This window comes from Suillus bovinus (assembly GCF_016758785.1).
Source record: "Suillus bovinus strain UH-Sbo-P2 chromosome Unknown EDB93scaffold_88, whole genome shotgun sequence".
NCBI lineage: Eukaryota > Fungi > Basidiomycota > Agaricomycetes > Boletales > Suillaceae > Suillus > Suillus bovinus.
Window position 1 is genome coordinate 39,009 of NW_024542144.1, and position 16,147 is coordinate 55,155.

At 48.0% G+C, this 16,147-nt stretch overlaps 5 protein-coding genes across 5 annotated transcripts; 4 read left to right on the forward strand and 1 right to left on the reverse strand.

Annotated features, from left to right (window-relative positions):
• Positions 1-403: 403 nt before the first annotated feature.
• EDB93DRAFT_1176580 (ribosomal protein S8e/ribosomal biogenesis NSA2) lies at positions 404-1,593 on the forward strand. Its single transcript, XM_041450525.1, has 6 exons — positions 404-448; positions 528-766; positions 837-941; positions 999-1,107; positions 1,159-1,283; positions 1,338-1,593. The coding sequence occupies exons 1-6, from the start codon at positions 445-447 to the stop codon at positions 1,389-1,391; spliced, it is 636 nt and encodes a 211-aa protein (XP_041302738.1). The 5' UTR covers positions 404-444; the 3' UTR covers positions 1,392-1,593.
• Positions 1,594-1,673: 80 nt separating this feature from the next.
• Positions 1,674-5,947, forward strand: EDB93DRAFT_905186 (uncharacterized protein). Its single transcript, XM_041457886.1, has 7 exons — positions 1,674-2,029; positions 2,116-2,177; positions 2,240-2,302; positions 2,361-2,661; positions 2,730-3,757; positions 3,814-5,248; positions 5,311-5,947. Exons 1-7 carry the CDS (start codon positions 1,784-1,786, stop codon positions 5,683-5,685), a joined length of 3,510 nt encoding a protein of 1,169 aa, XP_041302739.1. The 5' UTR covers positions 1,674-1,783; the 3' UTR covers positions 5,686-5,947.
• EDB93DRAFT_1243000 (chaperonin Cpn60/TCP-1 family) lies at positions 5,885-7,963 on the reverse strand (the record flags this gene model as incomplete). Its single annotated transcript, XM_041452090.1, has 9 exons — positions 5,885-5,969; positions 6,024-6,142; positions 6,195-6,630; positions 6,685-6,945; positions 6,995-7,176; positions 7,275-7,403; positions 7,453-7,733; positions 7,792-7,843; positions 7,898-7,963. 9 exons carry the CDS (start codon positions 7,961-7,963, stop codon positions 5,885-5,887), a joined length of 1,611 nt encoding a protein of 536 aa, XP_041302740.1.
• Positions 7,964-8,067: 104 nt separating this feature from the next.
• Positions 8,068-9,411, forward strand: EDB93DRAFT_1340132 (uncharacterized protein). The gene is made up of 2 exons (XM_041455441.1): positions 8,068-8,452; positions 8,509-9,411. Exons 1-2 carry the CDS (start codon positions 8,339-8,341, stop codon positions 9,154-9,156), a joined length of 762 nt encoding a protein of 253 aa, XP_041302741.1. The 5' UTR covers positions 8,068-8,338; the 3' UTR covers positions 9,157-9,411.
• Positions 9,412-11,393, forward strand: EDB93DRAFT_1176593 (uncharacterized protein). The gene is made up of 11 exons (XM_041450526.1): positions 9,412-9,661; positions 9,715-9,746; positions 9,809-9,897; positions 9,944-10,045; positions 10,102-10,181; positions 10,242-10,342; positions 10,399-10,434; positions 10,485-10,503; positions 10,554-10,738; positions 10,790-10,822; positions 10,880-11,393. The coding sequence occupies exons 1-11, from the start codon at positions 9,450-9,452 to the stop codon at positions 10,966-10,968; spliced, it is 978 nt and encodes a 325-aa protein (XP_041302742.1). The 5' UTR covers positions 9,412-9,449; the 3' UTR covers positions 10,969-11,393.
• Positions 11,394-16,147: the final 4,754 nt, after the last annotated feature.

The window sequence follows — 16,147 nt, forward strand, 5'->3', positions numbered from 1 at the left end:
GAACGCGGAGGTAAGAAGTAGCACCCACCGACTGAAATAAGCGACGCCTACTGAAATGTACGGATCAGTCAGCTGTATTGCGCCACGCACCTAGCTGACGGCTGGCTCCCGTTGATAGAATATCTAGTACACCCTACAATTAATAGAGCACCATTCAGAACTGCAAAAAAGGCAGAGATCACGTTACGTTCGCGCTGGAGGTGTGAATCAACGTCATGAGAAGTTCATGTTCAGACATGCCATATCATAATCGCAAATGAATGGTGGACTAGTAACCTATTACTGGTGTTGTTAGCTAGTAGCAGGATAACGCATGCAAGCTTTGGTACAAGCAAAGCCAAATTCAAGTTCGGCACTTGCCGATCTGAGTACAAACTTTAATTTTCAGTACTATCATCAAAACATCGACTCGACTACACGACTCCATCCTCAAGGCTATCCGACATGGGTCAGTGCTGCTCTTCCGATATACTGACACACAAATGTTCTTGATCGATACTGATGATATTAAATCATTATCCATGTAGGTATTTCTCGTTCGTCCCGGCACAAACGTTCGGCAACCGGTGCCCAGCGTGCCTACTATCGCAAGAAGAGAAAATTCGAGCTTGGTCGTCAGCCTGCCAGCACTAAGCTTGGCGCAAAGCGTATTCACACTGTGCGCGTCCGTGGTGGTAACACCAAGTACCGTGCCCTCCGTCTCGACACCGGTAACTTCGCATGGGCATCTGAGCATGTCACAAGAAAGACTAGGCTTATCAGTGTTGTAAGTACCTTTGATACTGCGTACAGTCTAATATAATATATACTGCGTGCATGACTGATACCAAATTTAGGTTTACAACGCATCAAACAATGAGCTCGTCCGCACCAATACCTTGGTGAAGGGCGCTATTATTCAGATCGACGCTACCCCTTTCAGGCAGTGGTATGAGTCCCACGTGCGTACCTGCCCACAAGTTCATCCTTTGTGCCCTACTAATTATTGCGAATAATAGTATGCTCAACCCATCAGCAAGAAGGGTGCTGCTGCAAAGACTACTGCCACCACTGAGGAAGAAAAAAAATCCAACCATCTTCAACGTATCATTGCTGAGAGGAAGCAGAGTAAGAATGCCGTTTTATCTTTCATATTGCATAACTCATTGCCCATCTCAGATGCTAAAATTGACCCCCTCCTCGAATCTCAGTTTTCTGCTGGCCGTCTCTATGCTTCCATTTCAAGCAGACCTGGACAATCCGGTCGTAGTGACGGCTACATTTTGGAGGGCAAGGAGCTGGAGGTTTGTTTTGCGACTTGAAATAATCCTATACCGCTGACTCACCTTTGTAAATAGTTCTACGTAAGGAAGCTCCGGTCAGGCAAACAGAAGCATGCGCACAACGCATAAATGATATCTTCTTCATGACCCTGGCGATTTATCCCTTGATTTCTCTCTGAGCATACATAAGATCACGAGGACATGGTGAAAATATGGGAAATCCTTAGTGCTGTAGTGTATGACGACTATGCTATCTTATCATATGCTCTGTCCAATCGCAATCCATGTCCTCCATACATGCTTCTGGAAAGATAAACACGTTCTAAACTTCCGATGTCCCGAGAAGTGGGTTTAAGCTTATATAATCACAGTGAGGTTAGTGCCGTAATAGTCATCGCGCCAGCAATTGCAGTGCTTTCACCTTGTTCCTTTTCCCTTCCGTTCGCGTCATTGCTGTCCTCTTCAGTCTGTGCTTTTTTTCTTTTTGTGTGCCGAACGCGTAATTTTCACATTACCGTTCAATGGCGCCAGCGTCTGGGACAGCGACCCCCAATGGCTTTTCCACACGAGCCAGAGGGACAGTTCTCATATGGCGTCCTACCAAAATCATGAACATGTATGACCTTTCCAAGGATGATGACTTCCTCAGCCATCTACTAGTCGAGAAACTTGGAACAGGCGCAGTCCCATTGCTCGTTCATAAGATGGATCCATCTCGAAGACTCCCAAAGACCAATGCCGAGGATCTCATGCAAATCGTTAGACGCGTGAGTATACCCTTAGCTCGCCTCGTATGCACACAACTAATTATTCCCTGGACGCGCGTATGGTGTCATACATCATCGTGTCGTAGTTGGTTGCAAGCAAGCTTGGTGCTCAGAATGCTGTCCGACAAGCCGTAGACGACCTCCTCGCGTTCGTCTAATTTCTCTGTATTGTATATGTTTGTCAGACATTCAGGGACGATCATTGTTTAGTCTGCCTTCTGTTCGTTACTACCTCAAGCCCTACACGCAGAAGCAGATTAATGCTTTCGCCACGTGTGTGCAATCAGGTTTCGTATCAATGTCCTGCTCCTGAAACTCCATTTTACCACAGACACGCCTCGCGATACTTTGAGCTCTACAACCCTGCAGGGTGCATAGAAATTGCTCACACGTCTAGATACTCTCACAGGACAGGAAAGTCAGAGTTGTGCATCCTCGCTACGCGCCCCTTAGCCCCTGGAGTGGTAATTATTGAGTTGAAGGGATCAATGGCACATCTTTCGAAGGAGGAAGACAAAGAACTCAAGCGCACCGACCTGAGAAATATCGACATCAGGAGGGACTTTAGTGTCATCCATTCACGTCAAATGAAGAAGAACCATCTATTTTTGGGGCCCGCTCGATTTGTGAACGTAAGTTTTGGACGGTCTATGCCTTTTTTACTTTTCTTGGTTATTCACATTGACGTTGGCTTGTGCAGCATGATTGTGACAACAATTGCGAGCTTTTTCGCGAAGGCAAGTACATCACATTTCGCACTCTCCGTGCTATCTCCATGGGCGAAGAGATTACTGCCCATTACGGCGATGGTTACTGTGCGTATCTATCATCTAGTCTGTCTCCATGGCTCACCTACGCCGCAGTTGGAGGCAAAAATCGACACTGCCTCTGTGAAACTTGCGAGAAGAACGGCAGAGGAGGCTACGCTTCAGATCATTCCGATGGCGATGTAGATTCGGGCGGTGAACAAGATGCCGAAGCATCGGATGATGATGCTGAGGTGCATGACGTGACAGTTGCTGATGTCAATGAGCGCAGGACGCGGCGTGGCGTTTACGCCATCGTTCAAGAGGAAGATTCTGACTCCGAGGAGAGCGACGATGGAGATAAGGAGGGTGAAAAACCACTTGCGAACGCGCCTGATGCTCTTGGGGAAGATGAAGTGGATATGGAGCTAGGTGGGGAAGTTTCTAACTTGTCGGTTAATGATGCAATAGTTGCCACGCCTGATCCGGACGTTCAGCCATCACGTATGACATCGTTGAGCGCCGAAGGATCAGCGTCTTCCAAGAAAGGGAAAGCACAGGAAAAGTCCGACATCTCCACCCGACGTCAGATACGAGAACCATCCAGCAAACATTCCACTCCCGCTCCCCATGATACTTTGCACAACCTCTCGTCCCGCCTTAGGAGTCAAAAACTTCGAGATAGTGTGTCTGTCACGCCTAGTAGGAGCAAAGGAAAGGAGGCGGACAAGACTCAAGTTAAGGAAGAGTCTGAAGCAAGAGTTCTCCGAGCGCGCCCTTCCTTAGGTGGGGAAAAGTTAGATCTGGTTAAGCCCCCGAAGCGCGAGGTTCCTCGTGGTTCAGATGGACGTCCATTGCCAACGTGCGTGACGTGCTCGAATGTCTTGCCTGTGATTTCTGTGGATTCCAAAGTGGTGTGGGGTCTGAATTTAGACTCCCCGCGGAAAGGCAAGAAGTCCAAACAAAAACAAGAATGTCCAAGGTGATTCTGCTGATATCCTATGGTCTATTTGTGCTTATGGACTTTTGTTGCACCAGGTGTATGCGTCACGTCGCCATATATGGTCAGCCATGGCCAGCTCGCCTTCCAAGCCAGGCTGTTGCTGCTTCATCTCGCGATGACATCGAAGCTAACTCCTCGCGGCGCCCCCCTCAGAAGACTGCTCCTGCCATAGAACGCAAACATGTGCCCCATGTCGATGAGCGTCCTCTGAAGAAGCGCAAAGTTGACGACGGACCCAGCGTAGAGATGTCAGCGAAAGCAAAGGAGCTTTTCGGGCCACTGAAGAGAAAAAGGGGGCGACCACGCAAGTACCCTCTTCCTGAAGAAGAGCTACCGAAACGGAAAAGAGGCCGACCCCGTAAATATCCTGTTCCTGAGGTGTCTCTCCGATCTCAGCCTTCCTCACCTCCTAAGCGCCCATTGACTCCGTCTGCACCCGTGATCAAGCTCTCCGCTCCCCCATCCTCAAGCGTCAAAACTAGCGATCATTCTCCCTCTTCATCACGCAGTCACACCAGGCCAAAGGCTGTGGCGGTGCAATCACAACCTCGAGACTCGAACGGCCGTTTTGGAAAGAAAGCCACGACAAACGGAAGATTTGTCCGAAAGAAGTTTGGTCATTTTCAGAATCTGACACGTACAGAGAGGCTTTTCCGCAGAAATATTAAGGTCACCCAGTGGCTCGCTGGGAGGCATGAAGAAGACGAGACGGAGGACGAAGAAGCAGACTCACAGGACTGGGATCAAGTGAATGATATAGAGACCCTTCCTACTGGCAAACGAGCGGCATCATTCCTACCTGAAGGCTCAGCACCGCTAACGAAGAAACCCCGACAATTTCCTAGTCCATTCGGAGGAAATCATGAAGCATTGGAATACAGCCCTTCTGTACCGTCTGGGCCCTCGGCTTATAAATTCAAAGGGGTGGGTAGTAGTCTTCTGTATCATCCCAATCCGACAAATTACGCTCGCCGCAAGTGGGCACCATGCCCCGATGATATGTCCCAGGATGAAGAGGATAGTGGTCCTTCTCTTCCAACGCTGGAAAGTGACAGTGTTGGCCCCGTCACGCCTGATGATCAGACGCCGTTACCCATAGCTGGTCCGTCGCAGCTTGAGCATACAGTCGCGGGAAAATTAGGCCAGCGAGCTAGTTGGCGAGGGCCTATACACAATAGCGTTCTAACCTTCCGACCATCTCCAGTCAATTTTGCCAGACGTCGTTGGTCCTCAATGTCGAAGTCCCTTCTTGACTCTGGTCCAGGAACTCGCCGCAGCGAGCGGCTGAACCCAAAGGCTTCATTCTGTGGAGAAGACAGTTCTACGAAAGTTTCTAGCGTAGATGGACTGCATGCGACTCCCAATGTTGGTTCGCGATCAAGCGTTCGTGTTTCGTCCATGTCGGAGAATATGTATATAGAAGGTGGTGCAATCCCTCGTGCTGGGTCCTACGCATCATCATTTGACGACGTACGTACATCTACTTCTTATACTTAGAGTTGCACATGAATAATTTACAGCTGGGCGAGCAGTTTCCGATCTCAGATGTGCACCGCCGCACTTCTTTTCCGGATGACGGTACACTTGACTCGGCCAATTCTGACGACGATCGAGTTGTTGAAGGGCTTCTTTCTGAAAGCAAGGAAGCTCATGCCGGCGTTGTAAATGAGGAGCAATTCTCTCATCTCCGTGTCACATATACGGCTAAACTTCCTGCCCCAGTACCCTGGAAGAACGCTCGTGGAACACCCATGTCTCATTATTTGCGCAAATCCGCTTCATTTCATGCCGACGACGAACCATCCTCTCCCACTCGTTTTATAGATGCAGGTTGGGAGTCTGACTGCTCTCACTCAACGACTTCACTGATTGCCAGGGCGGAGCCTGTGTTGTGTGGACACTTTTAAACTTAATATTAAACTAAATTATGTGGTCCCGTCTACCCCCGAAATTGGCTAGCTCGTTTACTTGCATCAACTACGGTAGCATTTTGTAATTCTCGTCCATACACCCCAGTATACATACACCATTCTCTGCCGCCACGTATCGTATGCGTATTCTAACGGTACAGTAAGGCACGTTGTACACACAATTCACAGCACTTCTTCACGACTGCCCATCTGGCTTCAATGAACTCCGGCCCGCCCGCAAGATTTCGTCTGTAGAAAGGAGGTTCACTGCGATCACAGAACTGAGATTTCGGTCTCAGCAGCCATTCTTCTGACGGAAAAGTATATCCACTTACCATGAGTGCAACATCTGTCTCTTTACCCTGTAGTTGTCCCAGATGCCTTCCACAGTCGGATCAAACGGCTCCCCTGATTGTAAATCGATACCAACCGTATTTCCCTCCGCTTGTTCATCCTATTTCGATCAACGTAAACAAACCGAATACAAACCGAATGGTATCGCGAACCTGCAGCGCCACCACCACATCCTGGACGTCAAAGCCTCCGTTTTGCGCAAGAGTCTTTGGAATGATCAATAATGCGTCTGCATAAGCTTGCACGCCCATTTTAACGCGGCCCTTGGCAGTTTTCTTTACAGGACCACTCAAATGACCTGCGCATGCAACCTCAAAGGCTCCCGCACCGGGAATGAGAACCTCATCCTCAAGTGCATTTTTGACGGCGCGAAGACCGTCCCGTAAAGCATCCTGAATTTGTTGGATCGTGTGCGCATTTGGACCCTTGACAAGGAGCGTGACACTCTTGGGTTCCTTAACCTCTTCCACGAATGTGTACTTCTCTTCGCCTAGAGTGTGCTCATAAACTAGACCCGCCCAACCGAGAATATCTGGGGTTAGATCGTCTACGGAATTTTGCGCAACACCTCCGCAAATGAGCTGCAGGCTAAGATACGACCGCAATCAGAGTAATATCTTGACGCAGCACTGAAGACATTACCGTTCCATATTACGTCGCTTAGCACGACGTAAAGCAAAAATGCCATTCTTTGCAAGGATATCGAGACTAAGTGGATCGATACCTTTTTGATTGATAACGACAAAGTTTTTGGGCTTTTCGCTGCCGCCAACAACTTGATCGCACACGAGATTCTTAAGTTCTACGATCTTTTTCACTTTGGCGTCTACGAAACGCCGCTCAGATTCGATGAGCTTTTCACGTTGCTCGGCAGACGAATAGAAGAAGCCAGAATTAACCTCTCTAAGCTTTTGTGAGTTTAGAGTTGAGAATGCAGTGCTGAAGGGCGTACGTCTTTTCGTATTCTAAGCTGACGTTCAACGTCAGAATGAATGCATTCTCGACGCGTTTGGGCATGTCCGGATGCCTGGCACCGTGATCCATGACCAGGCCACGCACAAGCTGAGTTTCTGACGCCGTGCGGTGTTGCATCTTCATAATTTCCACCATGTGCAGATCTATTGGGTCGCGATACTGATCTTTTGCTTCTGTATGAAAATTTAGCAAAAGGACCCTGTTGTTTGTATGAAAGGCGTGCCTTTTGGGGGTGCTGGTGGCCTGATGGTGAGCACAGCATCTACCACATCTGCAGCGAGTTGCTTCGCTAGCGAGGCATGCAGCTTAGTGGCAAGCGAAGTGTGTGCGACGTTGATCAGAGTTGGCCTATCCAATTTGGATGGCAGCTTGAACGTGTCAAGGAACTAAACGCGTCCATCAGGAGCGTAGATACATGCAAATGCGGAAACCAACCACTAAAGCCTCTTTCTTCGCGAGATCGAATCCTTCCCCTATGACGGTCGGATGTACGCCTTCAGATATGTAGCGATCGGCTTGCTTAAGCAACTCTCCAACCAGTAGAACTACTGAAGTAGTTCCGTCACCAACTTGATCATCTTGAGCGACCGCAGTTCGAGCGATCATAGCGGCTGTTGGGTTTTGTATTTGCATCTCGGATAACAACACTTTACCGTCCTTGGTCATTTTGATCTGACCAGAGCCGTCCACAAGCATTTTTAGAGTGCCTCTTGGACCTGAAGTGATATCCGATCGGAACAGAACGGTCGCTCAAGAAGTGATACTAATGCTTACCGAGATTACCCTTCACTACGTTGGCAAGACCCATCGCACCAGTAGTGTTGACCTAGTAAAGCGATGCATGAGATTGGAACAGCGAAAGTCAGGACATGCGACTTACCTGCAAGGCAGCAGCGCGCCTGACGCTCTCTGCCTTTGGATTGATCAATTCTATTGAAGAGGACATGATGGAAAGAGCAATGGAATTACGCGAATCCTAAAGTCAAGCAGATTTAGAAGTTGGTAAACGAGCCTTGCCCAACGGATAGCGGAGTATCAAAACTATCTTTGCATTGAAATTTGTTCAATGAACCGCACAACTCATTTCACTCAAGCTTGCGCTCATTGTTTTTGCGCTACGCAGGCCTGGCACAAGGCAGTCGCGTTTTTATCAGCAAACGTGGCCAAGTCTCAACACTGATCATGATGCTCCACTAGACGAACTGATATATATCCTCAGCTGAAAATGCATTTCTCTCAGAAAACCAAAACCTTCAGCCAGCTGCAGGTCTTACAGCTGACCTTCTTGTTCATAGACTATCTCTTCTCTATTCGATAGGACATGCAGCGCGCTCAAAAGGCTTCGTCGTCGTCGTCGTCGTCTTCGGATTCATCACCTTCATCCACTCCTTCGGGGAGTCATGCTCTTCAGCCGGCCGCGATTCGTCCAGAATCAGTACGTCTAATTGCTGTACATCGTTTTCTTCTGTGAAGGCTAACGTCTGAAATCAGAAGGCGGAGTTAAAACCGTTGTTCACGCAGAAACCCCTGTCTTTTTCAGATCGGGAGAAGAAGGCTTCTCCACCTCCGCGCAAGCGCAGGAGGCAAGTAGTCCCGGAAACCCCCGCCATGACTTACAATCCTTCTCAAAGAATGATACCAACAGGGCGACAGGAGCCTCCACAGACACCGGTGTCGCAGACTACACCTATTTCATCTACCAACGAATGCCCTGGTTTGATGTCTGACGAATTTGATGACCAACCGCCCCCTGATGCCCCCGTGTATTCTCACTCCACCGCTTTTAAACGCCCTCGCACCTCGAGTGGTAGCGATGGCTTATCGCAGTTCCCTGGTTACCCTGCCACATACTACGACTTCAGGACTTCGGATACAGCGGATCATCAAGATCCTCCACTGTCTGGTGGAAGTTCTTCTTCAACTAATTCCTTCGGCTCATCTCCAGTACATCACACTTATGGACCGCCGGGTGAATATCATCAGCCTTTTCATCAGGAGATGACGGGACAACATGCTGCAGATTACACGCAGATACATAGAGATGACTACCAGGACCCTAGCTACCTCTCACCTCAAGAGGGAGTCTGGTCCTACTGCCCCACCTATTCCAATAATGTGTATCGCGATCGGCCACTTTAGACACTCATCTCGTCCGTCAAGAGGTCTCCCTTGACTCTATCACTGGTTGATATTCATTGGACAAGAGTAAACTAGTTTGACCGAGCGTAGTGACATTGGTGGATATTTTTCAGAGCCATATGTCTTGACCCTTTTACTTAGATATGTCGTGCGTCCGATTCTATTTGTCTATACCGAATTTTCTGCGTATTTCGTCTTCGCCTTCCCAAGAATCTAATTACAGTTCCCATGAATAATATTGTTTTACTCGTTTTCGGTTACAATAAGAGCTCGGTGAAACGCGCCGAAGTTATATGAAGAGCAAACTAGTAGTCTCACCCAAACTCAATATGCCTTCTCATCCAAACGCTGTTCAAGGAAGGCAACCCAGCGCAGAAGAACATCATCAGCGCACTCTTTTCCGCATCAAGCAAATTCAATCGCACCTCTCGAACTCTCCGCGCGGGCAGCGACTCAAAGGTAAAACTTGCATTATCACTGGTGTTGGATCATTGCATGGCATAGGGTAAATACTCAGTCATTGATTAGTGCAACAACTTGACCTGTAATTTGCACCAGCCGTGCTTCTGCGTTCCTGTTCGCGCATGAAGGTCCGTGGACTATCACCTTCTGGAAGTAGCGCCCGTCACAATTTATATTTCGATATTCGCAGGAGCGACTCATCTATACTTGCTCGATTTCTCGCCAGAGAACCTGCCTGAGCTCAAGTCAACTATCGAGAACTCATATCCGGACGTCAAAGTAGGGTCCTGATATTCCTTGCGTCTAATAACTAAATATGTCACAGGTGACCACAATTCAAGCCGACGCAGCAAACGAGACTGCCATAGCAGCTGTCTGTGAACAAGCATTACAAGATGAAGGTCGATTGGATGTATTCTTTGCCAACGTATGTGTCAGTTTCGATAGACAAAACTTCATCTTGCGCTCAAATACGCTCGAAAGGCTGGTTTCGCAAGTAATAGGTCGCTTCCCGATGTGACTGCAGAAAATTTCATGGAAAGCATGCGAGTCAATACATTGTCGTCAGTTTTCTGTATTGTTTGTCATAATGCTTGGTTTAACCAGAAACAATAAATTAACAGCTGCTTCCTTGCTGTCAAACACGGTTCCGACGCGATGATGAAGACCAATCCGTCGAAAGGGAAAGAAGTTAGTGGAGGAAGTATCATTTTGACTGCATCTGGTACGTTTCTTCTTCCCTATCGCATTACTGTGTATGTTTCTAGCAAAACACTACAGTGGCAGGGTTGCGGTCCGGGGCAGGGACCATAGACTGTGAGTCCCGTTCCTCTATTCTCTTCATACTATGACTGACCTATGATCAGATAGCGCAAGCAAGGCGGCGTAATGTTTCGATCATTGTTCTAAGCAGAGAAACTCATTTTGGATCGCAGCGTGAACTCGATCGCGAAGACAAGCGTATATCAACTTCAGAAGACTGACATCCGTGTAAACACAATCTGTCCGGGCCTGATCGAGACCAATATGACCAAGGACATGTTCGATGCCGCTCGCCAACGAGGCAGGGAGAGCAAGATTGGACAATTAAACCCGATGGGCCGCTTCGGCGTCGCTCAAGGTATGGACCTCGTGCTGTGATCATGTGCACTCAGTTTATCGCGTCTTGCAGAAATTGCTCACATGAGCTTGTTTTTGGCTTCGGGTAAGAACACATTCCTCCGTGAAAAGCGATCCAGATCTGATCTGTACCCTGACAAAGATGAATCGAGTTATGTCAATGGACAGAACATCGCGGTTGATGGGGGGCTTTCGTCATCGCACCCTGTAGTCCCAGGACGGTGGGCCTGATATGCCGCCGAACTTTCTCAAACTGCATCTTGGAATCTCCCTTTTTTGTCACAGTATTGCTTTTGTACTTAATACTGATTGAATCAGTGTTTTATGACGTTTGGGGCGTTACATCAATGTGTTTTGGCATGGCGACTCCGCGAGGACGCTCGCGGAGTTTGCTCTCAACTATGGTCACCCTTTTATTGAGAGTCTTTGCTTGTGATGTGCGGCACACTCATACATCAAGTACGCGAAACATAGGACGATCGAAGCATGCAGCAGAGTCAAGATAGTCAGCGCATGCGTCATACGTTGGTACAACTTTGGCTGTGTACTCTAATGTATATCAACTCAACTTGTTCTGCAATATGAACGCCTGAGCACCCACAGAACCTGCAGGGTGCTCGAAACCTTCATGGCCGCCCACACTCGTAACAGTTTATAGCCTCTCAGTGTCTGATAGTACTTTTTAATTCTATTCTCATATGAAGTCTCCGATCTATCAGGCTTCTTGTTGAATGTCCTCGAGGTCTTAATACCCTAAAATGTTGATCTTCATCGCAACGAAAAGACTTTCTTGAATTGGATGATTTCTTGAATCATGGCATCGCGAGGGTAAGGGTATCTGATCCTCGATCGAATTGCGGTTCCGCGCCTCGTGGTTAATTTTCTGAATGACATTTGGTGACAAAAATTTGAGCAAGTTCAATAGCCCATCTATACTCACGATGGTTCATGTCGTGCATCATGAATTTTCATGATGTTCGTGCATGCACACACACCTCACACTGCCTCAGTGCTTCTGCTACAAAACAAGTTGATTGAGAAAGCTCAGACCGTCAGCCAGCATCAATACTTTGATCTGCTCTGTTTCGAGCGACATCATAGTATACTTCTCTCAAAGAGTCAGCTCTAGCCCCGAATAGCCTGAGGTTTCCCATTCAGGCTGTCAAGAAATCCGTGACGTGACTCATGCAATAGATCATTGATTTTACAAACCAAAGCACCATACTTTGTCTCTTGTCATTAACCGCAGCTCGTTGCTCTTCAACCAAGCATGATTCACTAGTCGCACCCGACTTTCTTGTCAATTGCCGATCGAAGGACCATCGTGTTCGGACTTTGATCCAGTACCTGTCGACCGACTTTGGAGTAGCAATGCTGAGACGAGCATTCAAGAATTCAGATACAAAGACGACTCCGATGGATTGGACAGGCTAGCATGCGAGACATGGTAAATCTAGAATGCGAATCCAATACCCCTCTACCGCCGACAACAACTTCTGCAAAGGATACGTACCCGGTACCCTGAAGGCGGGAAGCAATTTGCTGACATATAATCTTGAGAACCTGTGGCGCGCTCCAGTATACAGACCGGGTATAGTGCCTTTAATTAAACAATACGCGGTGCTGTCTCGCTCATAGAAACACAAAAACTGAACTTACTGCAAAAGACCCCGCGCACTCGAAGCGGTACAATGTAGCGCGGGCGGGCGCACCACTTTTAATACCTGCGCGGCTCCCAAAATCAAAAACATCCACCGCGCCGCATGGTTGATTCGTACAGACAACCATCTTGAATATAATCTATGCTGTGCGTAATCATAATCAGCGTCCTCAACGTAACTTGATTTTGTAGAAGATACAGTGACTAGGGCGGGTGGTGGATCCCTGAACACTGGTCAAAACCCCCTTCCATTCCCATGGTATGTAGAACTCGCTGCAGCCATAAAGCAAGAGGCTTAAGCACAAGAATACATATGGGAGGGAAGGGAGTCTGACCATAGCACAGGATATCACTTTGAAGAGTGGGCTGCGACATCCAAGGAAACGGAGGGCTCGTCCTGCTTTTATATGAGTAAGTTTCATTCAATCTAAGCCAGTCACTCACGGCCATATCCATGTGGGTGCACCCCGGAAATATCTGCTCCATGATACCGAACGAAAGAGGGTAGGAATGCTCGTGTCTTCTGTCATATAACAGATTGAATGACTCCAAAGATACCGTGGCCACCATAATTTTGGGGAGCTCGCTCTCCTCCCGGAGAACAATGATGTACAGCACTAAACAAGCGACGATCCAGCGGAGCGTGGTTTCTGATCAGAAGGGATCTTGGGCCTCGGCTGCCACTATTTAGAGCAGGGTCGCTTATCTTGTAGGGGTGAGCAACGCGAAAATGTGTTGTGTTCTTCTTATGCGCGTGGGGTTCCGCAGTGATTGATCCATTCGTAAGTTATTGGCGGAGGTTGCCTTCCTCCCTGTCCTCCAGAATAGACTTTGACCCTGCGTAACACGAGTGGAAAATTTGCGCCAGACCTCATAGATGGCCTGGAAGTCGACGGAAATGGAGTCTTTTCTCAGGTGATGAATGCCTCCCATTATTAGTTTCAAGGCAGCACCAGTCTAGCATCTTCAAGTTATTCTCGACTCAACTGGAGGGTATTTGTTTCTGTTTTGTGTCTTTTGCGTGCTCGCGGAGTATTATCACATTTACGCAGAAACCCCGAATCTCTTACTCGACCTCCGATGTCTTTTAGGCCATCGATCTCTAATTTTTATCCCCCATATCGGCAATTTGTTTTTGGCTGTCTCGAACGTGCCAAAGGAAGTGTACTTCTACATGGGCCCTTCCGCAATGGTCTATTTGATGACTCGTACCATGCGATCGTGGGTGGCCTGGACTGCTGACCTTAGAAGCCCGCGATCCTTCCACGAGTTTCTCCAGAATACTGCGAATTAATTCGTTCATCCAACCACAAGCAACATCCGATATACAGACGAAAAAATTGATGAGTAGTGACGTCCTTTGAGCCATCTACGCGTCTGACGCTGCTTCCGCAGGGTCGCCCTACGCCCAAGCAGATATTAATAAGGAGTTGTTGTGGGGTCAGAATGGGGTGGGTCATCTGTTTGAGAGGCTTGGAAGCTAATTCGTGATATGTTTACTTTCTTTAGGCCCTTCTCAAGTTCTTTCGTCCGGGATATCAAGCACGGGGTACATGTACAATGTACGAGGCATATACGCATGGAGAAACCGTGAGATATATGCCTCACGGTTCCCTTCCACTCGGTCGAGTGCACGAAAGGAGGAAGAGTCGCTTGGACTGGCATTATAATGCACAATCATGTTTGCTTCTATGCATACTGCAGCATACACATTCGCATCCATCCGGGACCATCCCGGGATCACATGTAGTAAATCAACTTATCTAAATATGAAGTTAGTTCTGGTTGCGACGATTACCAGTTCTGGTTTGAAGCCCTGGCAATAACTTGCACACGAGGAGGTAAAGTAACTATTCTTGAACTAGTAGACATTGGTGCACCAAACCTTGTCCGAGTATCGCCGACTTGAGTTTGGTGCTTGGGGCAGCTTTGGAAGGGAATCCAGAACTCACTCTGTCTCCGCGCCAGCGGACTTATTTAATCGTGCGGGATTTCTGCCGCGGAGTTGCTGGGTTTCTGTGGTCTGTCTTCCTTATTAATGACTGTCAGGAGGCGGGAGAAGAGATGTTTTGACAAGAAATATGCAATTTCAGCACTACGCAGAGGGTTACTGACCATCTCGTCACCTTCGGGACCGTCAGTCAGCAACTATCATCGCCATCAGGGCTTTTATCATGCACAATCAGACACTAGTGACCATGTCATCCATGTGTGGCGGGATCCATGACTTATCGATATCAATGATGGCTCAACGCACCGCCAAAACCTCTGAGATTCGGGACTTTTATTCTGGTATGCATACAATGGCAGGAGGGATGTGCCTAATTATGTATCATCAATGAACTTCTGAGTGTTTTTCGACCGCAAGTTCTTGTCCCTGCACCGATGCCGATCTGGGTGAGTGTTACGTTAGTTGAATGAACTGAAATCTATATGTCGAAAAATCCTTTCAGTATGTTAGGCGCGCTTGGGATGCATACCTTGAAGCCATGTGCATGAAGTATGGTGCGTCGGGACAGATGCCAGTCAGAACCACCAAAATATTTGCGCCCGAAGAACGCATGAATGTATGGTTGGTGTAAGATTGGGGGGAGAACGTTGAAAGCATCGAATTCTGCCGAATGACTACTACGCAGTCAAAGATTACAGCCCGTGATTGCCCTTGGTCCGCACACCTTGTAGACAATGCGGCGCTGGTCAAAGCTGGAGTGATTGTCTTTCAGGTTGAAGGATGCCTGCTACTAGTACTAGTAGAGCCGACGTACGGAACCTTCAAGTTCTCACCTTTGCTGAGGTCGTTCCCAGGCAACCTTGCCCTCTCCTTCCCTTTCTCTGTCATTGACTCGCCATCGAAGATTTTCAGATAGGTATGATCATGTTCTACTAGGCGTGAATGACTTGGACAGAACAAAGATATTGGGCTGGTAGTACGTACGTACAGAGTACTCTGTGATGCATCAGTTTTCCCGGCGGCTGTTGACGGCAGTGAAGTAAAATGGGAACTTTCTTAACCAAGTCCGTCATTAATTTCATGGCTTCATTTGAATGTGGCACCAACTGGACCTTGACCAATCGTACAATCAGAACAATCAATGGACCTACTTTACTATCAGCTCGTTTCAAAAGTATGCACAGAGTTACGCACCTTCTAATTACGCTGAACTAGCGCTCACTAATCAGTAATTCGTCTTTCTAGTTGTAGGAAAACCTCTTGGAATCGCCATAACGTGGAGTCCACTGATACATGCACGCAGATGTGCTGAAACGTCCGCAGCCCATCAGGATACTTCACGTGGCTGATACGGTCACCGTGACGATGCTGCTATCCACTGTACCATGGTCCTGGGCATCTTCCATTCCCATGGTATGTACTGGAGCAGAATCCTTTGTATGCGGGGCATATGCCTGCAGTACAGATGGGAAAGAAGCGCCCCTGACCATGGACGAGCACATACATACATCGCACAAAGTGCAAGTAATACACGCAGGGTGGGTATCCCGAGTTCTAGCCTTGACCAAGCCTGAGGGTGTGAATGGAGGTTCCACCGATCTTCAACCTCGTAACTGTGAAGAGGGAATTCGTCTTTGATCTACAAGGATCTGAAGGTACGGATTCTAGAGACACATGGAAGATGAAACAATGAGGGCGGGCAGGAGGGTTAAAGCTCACTCTGTCTCGACCTTGTCGCTCATTTATAGACCGCGGATTGTGGTCTATTGTGGCCTGGCTTGCGCAGGGAAATGTGATCT